This window comes from Drosophila ficusphila, unplaced genomic scaffold (assembly GCF_018152265.1).
Source record: "Drosophila ficusphila isolate 14025-0441.05 unplaced genomic scaffold, ASM1815226v1 contig_288, whole genome shotgun sequence".
In the NCBI taxonomy this organism is placed as follows: Eukaryota; Metazoa; Arthropoda; class Insecta; order Diptera; family Drosophilidae; genus Drosophila; species Drosophila ficusphila.
The window spans coordinates 375,302-392,530 of record NW_025064191.1 but is presented as its reverse complement, the minus strand read 5'-3'; the positions used below and the strand labels follow the sequence as shown (position 1 = coordinate 392,530).

General features: G+C 43.5%; 3 protein-coding genes across 8 annotated transcripts in view; 2 read left to right on the top strand and 1 right to left on the bottom strand.

The window, feature by feature from the left end:
- The window catches only part of LOC108099028 (serine/threonine-protein kinase mig-15), a 31,554-nt gene extending 25,540 nt beyond the window's left edge, over positions 1 to 6,014 (bottom strand). For 2 of the 6 annotated variants that reach the window (XM_043207848.1, XM_043207849.1), the window contains exon 1: positions 5,140 to 6,003. In XM_043207848.1, the coding sequence (XP_043063783.1) occupies positions 5,140 to 5,217 (78 nt within the window). In that variant the 5' untranslated portion in view covers positions 5,218 to 6,003. Of the gene's footprint in view, positions 1 to 5,139 lie in introns of all 6 variants that reach the window. The other 4 variants (XM_043207851.1, XM_017202277.2, XM_043207847.1 and 1 more) reach the window with 4 other exon arrangements.
- A 780-nt stretch (positions 6,015 to 6,794) lies between these two features.
- On the top strand, positions 6,795 to 9,220 carry LOC108099208 (60S ribosomal protein L8). Its single transcript, XM_017202584.1, has 3 exons — positions 6,795 to 6,922; positions 7,074 to 7,215; positions 8,415 to 9,220. Exons 2-3 carry the CDS (start codon positions 7,078 to 7,080, stop codon positions 9,045 to 9,047), a joined length of 771 nt encoding a protein of 256 aa, XP_017058073.1. The 5' UTR covers positions 6,795 to 6,922; positions 7,074 to 7,077; the 3' UTR covers positions 9,048 to 9,220.
- Positions 9,221 to 11,382: 2,162 nt separating this feature from the next.
- LOC108099101 (protein daughter of sevenless) lies at positions 11,383 to 17,149 on the top strand. Its single transcript, XM_017202421.1, is given in 8 exon segments — positions 11,383 to 11,517; positions 13,716 to 14,040; positions 14,116 to 14,864; positions 14,929 to 15,040; positions 15,104 to 15,344; positions 15,410 to 15,899; positions 15,901 to 16,008; positions 16,075 to 17,149. Coding segments are annotated over 8 exon segments (2,628 nt in total). The 5' UTR covers positions 11,383 to 11,451; the 3' UTR covers positions 16,612 to 17,149.
- The last annotated feature ends 80 nt before the right edge of the window (positions 17,150 to 17,229 follow it).

Below are 17,229 nucleotides of genomic sequence, written 5' to 3'. Positions count from 1 at the left end.
AGGCAAAAGTTCCACGACAAGTTTAGCGACGAACTCGAAAGAAGGTTGATTGAAGTCTTACAAATTTGGTTCACACAAGGGACACGCCCCAGGAAAATCCATATATAATTGACAGGAGAATGGTACCAGGAAATCCGTATAGAAATAATCGAGCGAATGATTTATGGAGTATCATACGTTGTCAGCTTTATGCGACGTTAATCCCCATCGAACCAACTGCAGTTTTCCACCCCAAGAGTGCAGTTTCCCCACGATTTTGTTCTCAGGGTGGAAGCTCCTTAAGCTATAGGAATTATAGACCAAAAGACAAAAAGTCAACAGCCAAAAAAAAAGTATAGCAAAAGTAAAGTAAAACCCACGAAATAAACAAATAGGGAAAATCTAAGAGAGGCGGTGGCGGTGGCGGGAAAACTAAAGAACTGTGGAAGCCGCTTTAAGTAGATTTATGGCTGCTCCCCCAGCCCTTTTTATACCACTCGAAGACCCGAAAAGTGTGTCAGACACATGCGATAAAGGGAAAGGCATAGGAAAGCCGAACAGAGAGAGAGGAACCCAAAGACAAAGGGAATTCGCTGGGAGTGCGGCGGCAATTACTGCTATTTACGGCTGATTACTTCACGTTGTAAAAATCAATTAAAAATTCACGAAAAACGAACTCACTGAGGGGGAAAAACGGCAGAGGAAACCGAGAGAAAAGTATCCGCTGGAACCACTCCATGACTCATTAGCGTTGACATGTTAAGCAAGGCAAAAGCAAAGTGAGCAGTGCGGTTGGAGAGTGGATTTTGGGAGGGGAAGGGGAAATACCTGGGGCAGGTAGCCGTTAGAAAAAGTTCTAGACGCTGGTGGTCAGCGATCGTACACGGCGGGAAAATACACCCCGCTGGGGAGCCAATTTATATTCGTATTTTTATGGAAACCAACTAAAACTGAGCAACCATTATTCGTCGGTTTTTCTCCATGTGCAGATTCGGTTACAGTTATCAGTTAACAGCAGGCAAAACAGGCTGGTTCGGATTTGCTTGTTACTGCGGTTCATTCCTGCCGCTCTCCTTGGAAATTGTCCAGCTGCCGCCACATGTGTCCCCCTGCTACCTACCCCCTTCCCCCTCCTCCTTTTGTTTGCCTTTCCTCTCCAGCCCCAATGTATCATAGTTGTTGCTGCTGCTCCGCTGTTTGTTTTTGTATTTGTCCAAACGGGTACAACTAAAACTAAAACTAAACAACCCGTTGGAGGCCGAAAGAGCGAGTCGCGGACCAACGCAGACGCTGGCGGCACAGTGAAGTCTGCTGGGATTGAACACAGATTCGGAGCCTTATTTGTGATATAGGAAAATATGATACTTAGTCTATGTCAAGATTAGCAAATCCTCATTGAAATAAAGAAAGCTTTTCTTTTTTATGCAGTCTATGAACTGATCTTCGGTATGGGTTTACCACTATAGGTTTGTCGCCGTCTGTCTCTTCGGTTAGTTGCTTCATTATTACAGTTTGCTTGGCCTGGCAAACTGGAATTTTTGTGTTGTGCTGTGTTGTTTTGTTTTGTTTTGTTTGTCTAAAAGCGCAGAACTCCGTCCCCTGCCACTTGGCCCCTTCCCTCTTCAAAAAGGCTTGGCCCAGTTAGCAGCGAAAAATGCAAAGAGCAGGAGAGTGGCTAAAAACAGGACTGACTGCATATTAGGACGCCCATGCAATTCAGCGGGCTGGCTTATGCAGATTCAGTGGCTGCACTAAGAAAAACATATTTAAAAAGGTAGATTCAACAACATGAAAATATAGTTTAAAAAATGTAACAATTTTGTTCAACACAGAAATATTTTCTTATTTTATCTTAAGTTTTTAAATTGAAATCTTTATCGCTCGTCCAACTTTTTGTCAGTGATCTCAACTATGCTTTTCAGTCTTATATTATTTGTGGGTCGCGTGGCCGATTCAATTAGGAATGCATTCCGCTGACGTCACAAAACCCATTTACCTAAATTTTAGGTATCAGAAAATGAACCTAACTTTGATTACAGCTGATAACTCCGCGACCGATTTCCACAGTTCCACATGGAAAATATAGATTTCCCAATACGCTGGGAAATTCGCCTTCATAAGCACACTCGATAGGGTAGAGATGCCTCTTCCCGAGCTCTATAAAAAGTGTTTTCCCGGGGCCATTGTTGATTTAACCCACAAAAACTGAAACATGTGTGGATTTTTTTCCACTCTTCGCCGCCGTTTCCTTCGACGCAAATTGCAGCACAGACGGACACATGGAAACCGAACAAATGTGGGCGAACACGTTTTTATCGCAGCTAACGAAATGCAATAAATGTTGATTAAAATAAACAAACACTGCGGGAAAACAGGGACTCTAATTTTATACTTTAATTCTTATTTTAAATATTTCGCCACAGCTGAGGGACCACTTACAAATTTTCGAGAGATTGGATATTTTGTTCTTTAGGAGTGAAATTGAAAAATTGTTTACGCCTCTTTGCCAAGCACATTTCTTTTTTTTTCCAGTGCACATGTAAAAAAGCAGTCAAAGACGGAGCTACACCAAAATAAAGGCAAACCCGCGTTTGAATGCTTATCAGAGGAGAATAAAAAAAGAACTGCACTAAATACAAATAAAGAGGAGTCGAAAAACCAGAAACAATTAATGAAATTTGTGCTGATGAATGCAGTTTGCGGTATCTTATCTGACGTGGGGAACGCAGTTGTTATCGGACGGAGAAAAACCAGAACGGAAGCCTCATAAAATAAAACCTGCCCGTTGCGAGGGAAAGAAGCAAAGCTTTAAGGACTCTGACCTTTTCTCGTTTTCTATTTCGGGACATTCCCCAGCTCGCTCGCTCGCTCGCTCGCATCTCTCTGTTGCCCATTGTGTTTAATGACCTTTAAAAGCCACGCACAGACAGGTCAGCTGGATATGGCAGACATGCAGACGGGGGCCGCCCACGCCTTCTTTTCTTTAACGCCCCCTCATCGAAAGGAGAAGGCCAAACAGAAATAACAAAAATAAAAACAACACTTCAAACAAGACACACAATTCATATTCTCATGCCTGCTGCCATTTTTGCTGATTTTGCTTTGGGTTCGTCGTCGTTTTCCTTGGCAGCCAGTGTGTGCTCCATCTTAATCATCGTTTTCATCATCATTACGATTTGGATCCACATTATCGCCATCTTCAAGCCGTCTGCTGCAGCACAGACACAAATGCGGACTCAGATACAGATACATGTGGCTCACATAGATACAAAAGCACGCATGATGGTGTTGCTCTGCTCGCTTCTGCCTGCCGCCTTTTAATAAAGTAAACTAAACAATTTTCATTCTTGTCTCGTTTTTGTCTCGTCTTCGTCGCTCTGCATCGACTATGAACAATTTTTCATAAACACACACGAATGCACAGTTGGGGCCAAAATAATAGCACTTGCGGGCAGAACGGCTCTAATTCCCCATCTTGTAAGTAGCTTGTAAACTGAGGCGGTGCTTTTAATCAGAAGTATGAGTCAATGGGCTTCAACTTTGAGGTAAAAATACGTTTCATGAGAAGGCATTTATCACCTAAGGGAATCGGGGCTTAAATCTGTTTACAGAAGCAACCAATTTTAATTGGTTAAGATTACAGCTGCTCCCATTATGGATACTTCGATTCTTCGAACAGGACATTTTGTCAGAAAAGGTCGAAAAAAGCATTTAAATAGAGATATCCCAAATTATCTACATGCATGTTGCAAAGGATTTTTGGGTTTAGCTCTCCATTAAAGCCTATTACTTTGACCTCATCTGTTTGCAGCACACTCACAAACACAGCGGCGCACATGCCGAAGCAGCGAGGCGACGACCCAAGCACCACCACCACCCCACCGCCCATCACCCCTCCACCCCCCGCCGCACCCCACTTCCAGGCAGAGTCAACAAACGGACACTCACACACACTCTCGTGCGAATCTGAACTTTCGGTGGGTGCGCAAAAGAGAGGGCGCCGAACGTGGGGCCGGCGGGCGTGGTGAGTTCCGCCACCGAGAGTGGTGAGAGTGGTGAGTGTTTGGTGAAAGAGAAAGGCAACAAACGCATGCGGCAGTGCGTGCGGGCGAAAGGGAGGCAGGCGGGGGGCAAGGCGGCCAAAAGGGGGTTAAGACTCGACAAATTCATTGAGAAACGAAAAGCGAAACAAAAAATAGCTTGGCAAAGCGGAGAAGATGACACCGGCCGGTCAAAAGTTGCGCACACCACCACACACACACACACAAAAAGCACAGGGTGGGTACTAAGTTGGGTGGTTTTCTATCAGGCAATGAAATCGAAATGCCAATATGCATTTATCAACTCGATTATTATTGTGATTGCTTTAAGGGGGCGGATAAAAATGCAAGGAAAAGGGAGCCTTTTTCTGGTTGCCATGACAAAGTGCGAAAAAAAACGAACACAAAGAAAATTTTCGCTTTTGTTGTACTTTTAAACAATTTGCATAAATGTGTGGGGGAAACCTTCAAGGGTTTGACGACTGTAAAGGCCAATGGAGTCGTGTTGTATAAGATATTCTGGGGTATTTATGGAACAAATTTCTCTACAAAGGGGTAATAAGAATCGTAAGGCTTAAATATTTATTACAAGGGCGAATTTAAATTTTTTGTTTTGGTTTTTGGTTGCGATGGATTGATTGTTTGAATTTCTTTTACCGGACTGAGCTGCAAGCATTGAGTTTATGTCTTCAAGCTTATAGCGTTTGAAGTTAATATTTTTGATACAAATTTTTCGCTAAGAAATAATTCTTTATACATATATGATATATTTTATATGAGTTATCATTAACGACGTTTGGAATTAACAATTATAAAGTAAGATTGATTAAAAAAAGTACTGCATAAATAAACTATCTATGTAAGAAATGTAAGGAACCCATACGTTCAACCATTAAGACGAATACATTTATGTCCCTTATTAACTTTGTTTATACAAATTATAAACGGAAATTGGAGTGTAAACGACCACACCTGGGAGATTCAAGGGGGGCTGTTAGTTTCCCGTTAATCGGTAGAGGCGTGTTAATGAATTCAGACGGGGAGTGGGTAACAATATTTGGGTCTCTATTTTCGGGGGCTCTATTTGCGATAAGCTGAAAGCCAACCGCAATAGACTCACTTTTAGGGCCGTCAGATCGATATCGTCCAGTGAACAGTTGACCGATGGAGCCAGTTGTTGTTGCTGCTGGTGCGCCATTTTGATTTGCTATTTTTTGTTGTTCTTCTGGATCTGGAGAATTGCTGCTGCTGCTTCTTCGCACGCAGGAGGGGGAAGAGAGGTGGAGAGAGAAGAAATGCAAATGAAACGGCGAAGGGGCAGGGAAAACAAGAGTTCGAAAAAAGGAGTGGAGAGCAAACTGAAGGATTAGATTTGGACTTTAATCGTATTTACTTTAAGCAGTAAAAAACCCGTGCAATTAACAAACTATTTGTTGCTGTCATACAACTTTTCTCTTTTTGCTTCTCCGCTCTTCTTCTCTCTCTCTATCTCTCTTTCTCTCTCCCTCTGCGAGTGTGTGTGTTTTTGACCGAGTGTTTGTGTGAGTGTCAGTTAACGTTTGGCAAACGGGGCGCGGCTCTTTTTAATTCCCCATCACTTTTAAAAATCTTTTTTAAAAAACATTTATTTATTTAACTGCTTTTTTACACTTCACAAATTAATTTTTCGTTTGCGGCGCTCCGATGGACCAGCCAACACACCCACACCAGCGCAGCAACGTATATGTGTTTGTGTAGGTAGACAGAAAAATCTGCCACTCGCTTTTTCGTCCCGTTTTCGCGCAGGATTTGCGAATTTCCCGGATCTCCACCTTACGCACTCTTCACGCACAGCGATGGGGCGCCTATCGCTTTTGCATCGCACGAACAGCAGACTTGTTCAATTTCCTTCGCTTCTGTGAAAATCAGAGTTGCGTTCCTCCGCGACGCGAAAAATCTCGACCGTCGTTTTCTTTTTTCTTTTGAAACTGACTTCAAAGTGTAACCGTGTCTCTTCTTTCAAATTATCATAAACAGTGTTGCTGCTCTTTCCTAAATTTGCCGGCCAATCATTTTCATCGACGAAGCATGTTATGGTTGGCGCCTCCGATAGCCCAGACTGTTAAATACAACGCTAACAGAAATAACGTTACAACTTCATTAAATTTGATAGTGCTTTTAGATTTTAGGGTCACCACTTGCAAAAAGGTGGACCAAAACCTCTGCTCATTTTTCCCGATTTTTAACTGGTAAGTTTTAAGTTTAAGTTTTCCATCGAATTTTTATTTTGGAGAAACTTGCTTTCTTTTTACATACTTCCATGTAACATTTTTTAAGTTTCTGATGGCTTATGAATTCCATAAAACATCAAATTCATATAACACAACTTTGCCACTTTTTATTCGAATGAAAAAAACAAACGTTGTGCCCCTAAAATCTAAATTAAGTCGAAAGTCGATTTTCTGATCCATGTTTATCCATGCTCGTGACTTGTACATCCAAAGCAGAACATTTGAAACAAAACTTTTAAATGTTTGAGTGAATGTTTGAAATATAAGCAGTACAGCCTTGTAAGAGTGTGAAATAAGTTTAAGAGAAGGGACAACCAATTAATAAATATAAATAAACATAATTTTTAAAGTGTTTTTAAATTCACTGCTGGTAGAAAAGAAATGTTATCGATTTCTACTTTTCGGTTGGCATCTCCTGCCAGAAAGTCCAATTGGCATTGTTGTCGAATTATTAGAGATGACCCTAGTTGCAATGTTTATTCGATACTTTTGGTGTTGCCAGATGTGTAAGTCGGTACTATCGAGCCCTCTCCCACCCCTATCTCTGAGCAACGTGGTTTCTTTTTGCTCTTTCTTTCCAAAATTGCGTTGAACGGAGTGGTTTGTCGCGTCGTTCTAAAACCGTTTAAACTTGTAAGTAAGGCAGTGGGAACCCGCTAAAACTCGCAAAATATGCGTTGTAATCAGGCCGGCAGCTGCCGAGGTCGAAGTTTTAGCGAAAACCATAAAGATGCCCTGAAACATTTGACTGATATTCAAGCTAACCCAACTTTTTCCGATGCAGTGCAATGGGTCGCGTTATTCGTGCACAGCGTAAGGGCGCTGGTTCCGTGTTCAAGGCGCACGTGAAGAAGCGCAAGGGAGCCGCCAAGCTGCGTTCCCTGGACTTTGCCGAGCGATCTGGATACATCCGCGGAGTCGTCAAGGTGAGTTCTGCAAAAAGGATTTCGATAAGCCGGAACAGTGGAGCTTGCTTAAAGTGGATATAGAAACTCTAAACTTGTTGCATTTTTAATGGATTTGTCGATATGACTAATACTACATTCAATATCTGGTAATCCTGATTAGAAAACCATCAATAACAATATTTGGACATTCAGTTGAAAAGTTTCTTTGACAACATTTTTGTTATTTACCAATTAAAATATTATCAAACAAGAAAGGAAGCTAGCTTCGGCAAGCCGAAGCTTATATACCCTTGCAGTCATCAAACATATCGAACAAAATACATAAAGGCTAACAACACCGAAGCTATGACGACTTTTCTATTAATTTTCCATATTTTCGACTATTGTTCATATGGCAGCTATATGATATAGTCGTCCGATTTTGATGAAATTTTTTTCTCGGTTCAAGGGTAGTTCATAAAGTAGATGTTGTAAAAATCATGCTCGTGGAATAAAAACAACAACGTTATGATTATTTTGCCATTATTTCTATATATATTTTTAGATCTTTCCTATGGCAGCTATATGATAGGGTTATTCGATTTTGATAAAATTTAATCCGAAATTTAATAACCGTTAGAAAACGCCATCTTGAAGAATTCAAGTCGATCTGATCAAAAACAACGGCGTAATAATTTTTTATCCTTTATTTTTTTGACCTCTTGTATGGGAGCTATCCGATATAGTCGGCCGATCCGGCTCGTTCCGACTTATATACTGCGTGCAATAACTACACATCTTTTGGGAAAGTTTCAGCAATATAGCTTTAAAACTGAGAGACTAGTTTAGGCAGAAACGGACAGGAGGACAGACGGACAGACGGACAGACAGACAGACGGACAGACGTACAGACGTATTTCGACTCAGATCGTGATGCTGATCAAGAATATATATACTTTATGGGGTCTGAGGTGTCTCCTTCACTGCGTTGCAAACTTCTGGCCAAAATTATAATACCCTTTGCTCTGCAAGGGTATAAAAATATATTGAAGAAGTTTATTGGAAACTTTTCAAGTTACTAATATTGCCTTGCAAGTACTGCTGCTCTTAAGGTCATAAAGGACCACTTTAAATAAACATTCTCCAGCAGTTACAAGCTTATAGGAACCAGTTTTACTATCTGATACTTATCCTGATTGGCCATTGTTCAACTATAACTAACTCTTTGGTATTTCCAGGACATCATCCACGATCCCGGCCGTGGCGCTCCCCTGGCCGTCGTGCACTTCCGCGACCCCTACCGCTACAAGATCCGCAAGGAGCTGTTCATCGCCCCCGAGGGCATGCACACCGGCCAGTTCGTGTACTGCGGCCGCAAGGCGACCCTCCAGATCGGCAACGTGATGCCCCTGAGCCAGATGCCTGAGGGAACCATCATCTGCAACCTGGAGGAGAAGACCGGTGACCGCGGCCGGCTGGCGCGCACCTCCGGTAACTACGCCACCGTGATCGCCCACAACCAGGACACCAAGAAGACCCGTGTCAAGCTGCCCTCGGGCGCCAAGAAGGTCGTGCCCTCGGCCAACCGCGCCATGGTCGGCATCGTCGCCGGCGGCGGTCGTATCGACAAGCCCATCCTGAAGGCCGGTCGTGCCTACCACAAGTACAAGGTGAAGCGCAACAGCTGGCCTAAGGTGCGTGGTGTGGCCATGAACCCCGTGGAGCATCCTCACGGAGGTGGTAACCACCAGCATATTGGTAAGGCGTCCACCGTCAAGCGAGGCACCTCCGCCGGTCGCAAGGTCGGTCTCATCGCTGCCCGTCGTACCGGTAGGATCCGTGGTGGCAAGGGCGACAGCAAGGACAAATAAGCTCTGGTTGCAGCAGGATCGTTCCGGCGTGGGGCAGGTTCCGCCTGAGGTCTGGGCAGTAGCCGTGCTCTGCTGTGCGGCGCTCTGGGAGAAAATGCTATTCTATATGGAAAATCTGTGTGTTGTCGGCATACAAGTGACACGGCGGAATAAAACGTATTTGTAAAAAATTATCCACAACTGCATTTTAAAAATTGTGAGGTGGAAACTTTAGTGCCTTTTCTGGGGATCAAATTTGAATTAAAAAAATGTATTTCATGCATATGCACTGGTGATAAAACGAAACAAATTTGTCAATGCAACTTGTTCAATAACAACAATTAATTGTTTGGATTTAAAGTTGGAAGGATTTGGTCATCATAAATGGAATCTAATCCAATCCATATTTGTTAAGCTGTAGAGATGATAAACAGAGGTCTAAACAAATCTCAGAAGTCGATGTAACTTTTTTATTCAAAACAATTTAATGTTATTAAATCAGAGAACTATTAATTGTTTGGATTTGAAATTGATAAGATTAGGTCAGCATAAATGGAATCTAAAAGAATCCATCTTTGTTAATCTGTAAGACGTAAACAGAGGTCAGAACAAATCTCATGTCGATTTCAAGCATATATAAACTTGACAAAACAAATTAGTCATTGTAACTTTAATAATTAAAACAATTTAGTTTTATTAAAATAGAGAACTATTAATTGTTTGGATTTAAAGTTGATTAGATGAGAAAAGCAGAAACGGAATCCAAATCTATCCTTTTTGGTAAGGTGTAAAGATGATTAACTAAAATCAGAATAAATATCAGTTCTGAATAATAATTAACAATTATCCACAAATTATTTTTTTTAACTTTTTTATTAAAACAATTAAATGTTATTAATTGTTTGGATTAGAAAATGATAAGATTAGGCCAGCATAAATGGAATCCTTATTAATCCATCTTTAGAAAGCTGTAAAGATGATTAGCAGAGGTCAGAACAATGGAAGTAAATAATGAATTTTGAAAATTTATTAAAACTCTTTTACTGAATAATATTGGAAGCAAATAATTGTTTATAAACAAATAAAAAATAATTTTATTGACGCTTTTGAAGTTTTTATACCCTTGCAGAGCAAAGGGTATTATAATTTTGGCCAGAAGTTTGCAACGCAGTGAAGGAGACACCTCAGACCCCATAAAGTATATATATTCTTGATCAGCATCACGATCTGAGTCGAAATACGTCTGTACGTCTGTCCGTCTGTCTGTCTGTCCGTCTGTCCGTCTGTCCGTCTGTCCTCCTGTCCGTTTCTGCCTAAACTAGTCTCTCAGTTTTAAAGCTATCTTGCTGAAACTTTCCCAAAAGATGTGTAGTTATTGCACGCAGTATATAAGTCGGAACGGGCCGGATCGGCCGACTATATCGGATAGCTCCCATGCAAGAGATTGAAATCGACTTGATTTCTTCCACATGGCGTTTTCTAGGTACTATTGAATTTCGTGTTAAATTTTATCGAAATCGGATAACTCTATCATATAGCTGCCATAGGAGAGATCAAAAAATATATATAGAATTAATGGAAATTAATTGATAACGTCATTGTTTTTCATCACACGACTATGATTTTTTGAGTATCAAGTTTTTTAACTAGCCTTGGTTCATAAAAAAAATTTCATGAAAATCGGACAACTATATCATATAGCTGCCATTGGAAAGATCGAAAAATCTATATAGAATTAACGGAAATAAAATGATAACATCGTTATTTCTCATCAGCAAATCATGATTTTTGGAATATAGTTTTCTAACGACCCTTGAATAACAAATAAAATTTCATCAAAATCGGACGACTATATCATATAGCTGACATATGAACAATAGTCAAAAATATGAACAATTAATAGAAAAGCCTTTGTGTTCGAAATATTTGATGACTGCAAGGGTATATAAGCTTCGGCTTGCCGAAGCTAGCTTCCTTTCTTGTTAGTATTAATTCATCTCTGCCAACAAACGGTCCCACAAACGTATCGATACTATTGTGAACTACAATTCCCATCTATCGAATAGGGGAATTCCCCCTACGATTAGGATTTGTAGAATCTTCTTAATACTTTTAAATAAATAGCAAAGAATAAGCTTTGTTAGGAAATAAACCATTTATCTCATTTCGCTTCAAATTCTTATTCGGGGAAAATGTTACGGTTGAAGAGCTCTCTTTACCGAATCTGAATAAGCCGCACTAACGGTTTTAGTTATAATACAATTTTTTAAGGCAAAGAATATAATAGAATAGAAATCTAACAATCGTTGGTGAACAGCTTTCAAAATAATCAGTACTATCGATTTATCTATCGACTGCTTGTCATCTCTAGTTGGTATGCGCGGAGTGAAATAAATCAAAGTAATTTCCGTCGGTCGCTGAAAATATGGATCGCACTTTCTACGAAGGCTGGCTAATTAAGTCGCCGCCCACAAAGCGCATTTGGCGAGCAGTAAGTTTTCTGTTGGGAGCCCTTAAAAAGTAAATTCACCCCATGAAATTATGCCCCACCAGTCCGAAGGAATATTCCTTAAGAAACCCAGCTTAAATCAAAAACCAAAAAATCAACCAGAAAACTCGAGTGTTTTGTGAAATGTGAACACAGCAAGTAACCAACGGTAAAGTAAAGGCCGGAAGAGAATTACCGTAATCTGTGCCCATCGATTGAGTCACGGAAAATAGGAAAAAAAGCGACGGATAATGGAAGTGGCATTTTTTTACAATTACGCTAAGCTTGTGTAGGTGCCTACTTTACTGTGTGCGTGTGTGTTTGCTTGCTGTTGTTGTTTGTGGTATAATTTAATTCATTATAAAGCCGAGGATTGCGATTCCAGTTGATTGGAATGCAAACGAGCTGAAAACCGCAGCAGAAATTGCAAATTGTGAATGAATTTACGATGGCTTCCTCTGCATTTTCTCGCTTTTCTCTCTTTGTCCGCACCTTCTCTTTCTCCGCCTTTCCCTCTCCCACTCTCTTTCTGTTTATGTTTGCTTATGGCGTGGGAACGTGTTTTGTTTTTTGGCGCTGGTCTAAATTTACGCTTAATTAATTTTCCTTTAATGTTTACTTTAGGGAGCCGTTCGGGTATTAAATTACCGCCAACTGTTGCGCTTAATCAAATTTATTTGCCACGTATTCCTACATGTATGTTTTTTATGTGCATATGTAGCTTGTTGTAATATATAAGGGCGATAAGCCTGATCGGATCCAGCACAAAAAACACACCACCAAACGACGGGAGCCACACAAACAATGACGCACTTGTCTCTTCAGCTTCTTGTAGTTGTTTTTGTTGTCTGTGATAGGGATGCGTGCGTGTTCTGGTGTAAACCGTCTTATAAAGAAGGATACCCACGTACCTTTAACAAAAAATATCTATATAAAACCAGGTTTAGTTTTGAGTTTTTTAAGTTTTAACAAATCACCACCAATTTTTTAAAAGTTTAATATATGTATATGTATGTAAATCACGCGATCACTTCTTGTGTGTACATTTGAAACCACTATATGTATATAGAGGGTACGACAATTCCCGGAACACCCAAACCGTTGATCAAAAAGGTGTCCATTACAGCACTTTTAAGTTACAGCAAACCCTATTAATGGTTTTACTGTACTGCTTTTGTTTGTTTTCGTTTGAACAAACAATGACCGTCAAAAAAAAGTCACTAGTGTACACACTGTCAGATCTTGCCTACGAAAGAATCTAAGAAAATAAGAAGTATACAAACTATTTATAATGCAACAACTTGAAAATTTGTTGCTAGCGTTTTGAGCTCTATTGTATAAACAAACTATAATGATGCCTCAAGAAAATAAGCTGCGTAATTCCAGCGCCTCGGGGTGCAAATTTGTGGCTTGTGTGCGGCATTATGTTTATTGTTTATAATTTAATTAAGCGTGATATTATACAGTCCAAAAAAGCATCCATTATCGGTTGGAGTTTTCAGCGGGGTCCCGAACCACCCAGCTGTTTGGGCAATCATTTAACGGTAACGTGGGCGTGGGGTGCTCATATTTGTATCTGTGTGTGTGTGTCTGCTGATTAGCCAAGAAAACGTTAATGCAAAATATTATGATTCGCGGAAAAACAGCGGTTCCGCTGTCTCAGTCGACTTTGACGTTGGCTTCATCACCCGCTTACTCACCACCATTTAATGTTGATATAGTCAGTCGTTCAGCTGATCAGCCGGGTTGTAAGTGGACTGCTGCACCCCCATATCACATCCACAGTCAGTCAACAAGGGTATCTTAATTTACAACAGAAATATCAACAGACTCGTGAAGAACATTATTTTCAGCTCTATCAACTTGAGTATTGTAAGATATGGTCTTACACCCGATACGAGTGTTGTTTTATATGTACTTAATCTCAAACAGTTTTAAAAACGAAAAAGAACATTGTGAACTTGAGTCAAATTGTTTTTATAAACAAGGATTCTTTGTTATTAAGAAAACAGGAAACTCTAGTTTGTGTTAGGATTTTTTTTTAAATTCCTTTAAAAACCCATTACATTGCCCATATGACTAATTTAGTTAGTTAGTCATCATATTTACATCTTAGACTCCCAATACTACTCATTTATTTTCGTCTTAATTATTCTTCTCGATTGAACTCTAACTCTTGTTTTCACATTGTACCTTTGTAGCGTTGGCGGCGTCGCTGGTTCACTTTAAAGCAGGGCGAGATACCCGAGCAGTTCTGCCTCGAATACTACACCGACCACAACTGCCGCAAGCTGAAGGGCGTCATCGATTTGGATCAGTGCGAGCAGGTGGACTGCGGCCTGCGACTGGAGAATCGCAAGCAGAAGTTCCAGTACATGTTTGACATCAAGACGCCCAAGCGCACCTACTACCTGGCGGCCGAAACAGAGGCGGACATGCGCGACTGGGTGAACTGCATCTGCCAAGTGTGCCATCTGCACGACACCAAGCAGTCGAACGAGCTGCCCCTAGGAGCGGTAAGCTCAGGTGAGTCCCCCGAACCTCGAACCGCTGCTCTGAGGAACTCCCCTTCTCACGTATGCCTTTCCTTGTGAAACACAGACGAGAACCGCACCCAGCACACAAGCTCCAGTGGCGGGCTGAGCAACTCCACCCAGAACACGACCACCACTTCGCTGCACTCCTCGGCCGGAACCACGGCGGCCCAAGTAGGAGCGGCCCCAATGCGACGACCGGCGGTCATTGAGCAGCAGCCGCTGCCTTCCAGTGCGGGCAACAACAACTCGGACTCGGTGTACGTCAACACGGAGTACAGCAACCGTGAGACAATGCTCTGCGACGCCAACTTCGACCAGCAGGATCTCCTGTCGGCAGCCCAACAGCAACCGCCTCCGTCGCCGGCCACTGCCTTGTATCTGAACCACAGTGCTCTGATCCAGGCCCAGGCGGCAGCAGCAGCCGCCGAGCAGCAGCAGCAGCTGCAGCAGGCCGCCCGTATGGCGGTCAGCGCCAACGGAGTGGTGCGGAAGCTGCCGGAGCACTTGGTGCTCACACAGCAAACCCTGGCGGAGGCGGCTGAGAAGCAACACAGCAGCGTGCAGGCCTCGCCCGCCCTGAGCACCGCCTCCGGACCCTACATTGCCATAAGCGAGTGCTTCTCGGGCAGCCCGAGATTCCTGCCCGGCAGCGCGCCTCCCGGAGGAGCAGATGTGGCCATACCAAACAACCCCACCACGCCGTTGAACAACTTGGACCCCAAGTTCTACGACACGCCGCGCAGTCATAACAACATCGGTCTGAACCTGACCAACGATCAGTCGTACTCCCCCAAGATCACGAATTTGAGTCTGGTTAGTTGAAGAAGCAGCTAAGTTAACACGAATTTGGCTCTATTATGTTGTATTTACCTTCCAGCAACAACTGGCCAATGCCAACGCTAGCAAACAGCGATCTGATTCCGATTCGGAGAGCGTTTTCACCGACGACGACGAGTGGGCTCATCCGCTGCCCCTGCGAGAGAATGTGGGTAAGTGCTCGCCTAACGACCACGCTTGCAAGAGAACTATTACTAATTCAAGTTTATCCACAGATCGAAGCACCCGACCCTCGGACAGTTCCATTGAGAACGAGTCGTTTGTGGTGACCTACTCGCAGCGATTCTCCAAAATGCCCGACGAAACTGGACCCGGACTGCCGGCGGCCGAGAAGAACTCAAAGTTGGCGGGAGCAGCGTCTCTGGCAGAGGCTGGTGACCCACGAACGCTGGAGAAGCTGGCCAAGGTGCTGAAGAACAAAAACAATCTCATTCTGGACTTCAAGGAGAACGAAAAGTGAGTTGGGAGTGAGACGGATGTGAGTTTGAACCGAAACTAAATGCAATTTGGTTTGCCTCCAGGATCTCCCGCGATCTGCCGCAGCTGTCGGACACGGAAAACACTTCTCCGGCCATTGTGGCCCGTCGGAATGCCAACTCGGCGTTCATCGAGGAGAGCTACGACATTCCACGCTCCCACCAGCTGCCGTACTACAATATGAGCCAGCTGGGCGAGCGACCCGTGACCAGTCCGCACAACTCCAATCCGATTGCAGCATCCACACCGAATCTCATGGCAGGCGACTTGGGGGCAGTGGCTGCCGCCCTGACTGCTGGGAATCCCGGCCAGACTGGCGGTGCGCAGCCAGCTGCCTCGTCGCCGACCACTGCCCGCACTTTGCCACGGCACTGTTACACGAATGCGGCCCCCACGAAGATGGAGGGCAATGTCTTCCGGTACGACTTCATGGAGCCGGCAGACTGCCCTCCTGTTAATCGCAAGCTGAAGCCGAAGGTGTCGGGCGGACTGCCTGCCGTGGAGGACAAGCCGCCGGAGGAGTTTCCGGCCAAGCCCCCCGGTGGGCGTGGAGCACGTGACCAGTAAGCTGGGAGCAGCCCAGCTTCAGCAGTCGATCGGTCCACCCAGCGTGGACAGGAAGTGTAAACCGAACGCCTATAAGGTGAGCTAAAGACAGGACTTTTTAAATGTATAAATCTTATTAAATACCTTATTTATTTATTGAAAGCTGGGGACCTCGGCCACCATGTCGCCGGCAACGCGTCGCTCCTCGGGAGCCCCCCTCTCAATGGTGCTGCCGCATGAAACGGACGTCCATTCGTCGGCAGCAGCCTCCTTCTTCCACCAGACCAGCACCATGCCCCGCCAGCAGCAGCGCCAGCATCCCAACAGCCCCGGCAGCATGTCGGTGCAGCACCAGCGCACCGCCTCGGCGGCGGCTGCCATGATGAGCTTGGCGGGACCGGCTGCTCCCAAGCAACAGCCGCCGGCGCAGGCGGAGCACAAGCTGCAGTACTTTGACCTGGATGTCACCAACAAGCCGCCGCTGCTGAATCGCTCCAGCATGAGCGTGGGCAACCTCTACTCGCAGGGCGGAAACGGGGCCAGTGGCATGCGGCTGGCGGGCGTGGATGCGGGTGGAGCCCGGGCTCCAGTGCCCAGCAGCGTGGTCTACAACTCCGTGGACTTTGTCAAGACGGAGGCGTTCAAGCGGATCCGCGAGGAGCGCATCAAGGAGAGCAACGAGAGCAGCGGCAACAAGTAGGCCTGCTGCTTGGTCCTCAGATTGGATCCATCACTCAAATGACAACGTGCAATAACCAAGGACCGCGTTGCTGTTCCGAAATTTCGTAGTGCCTATCCGGGGGCCAGCTAAGGATGGATAACTGGCCCCCAAAATCAGTGCAAATTCCGAGTGGCTCTTACATTCGTTTATATCGTTTTTATCGTCGAACTCACCACCCTTTTAACCACATATCTAGTTTTTAAGCGAGCACCAGCACTTTTGGGTGCTGCTATGAATCTGCAATCCATATCTAACCTGCGTCGTTTTATTCGTATTTAAATCGTGCTTCCACACTTCCATGTTTATTGTTAAGCTTCGGAATCAAAACGCAACCATGACAAACGATCTTAGTGCTAATTTTACAATGCAACAATTATTTTATATACGCAAGCGAAATATTTATATACACGAATTTTATATGGTAACAATTATTTACAATTGATAAATGTAACACGTGTGCGACACAAGCTGTAGCTTGATTTTGTGCTTTAAAAAATATATATACAATAATACCAAATTTATGTGTCCCCTAAAAAGTTCTGGAAGAATTATTGGAATTCAATTGTTGTTTTGACATCTCCAGGAAACTGTTTTTAT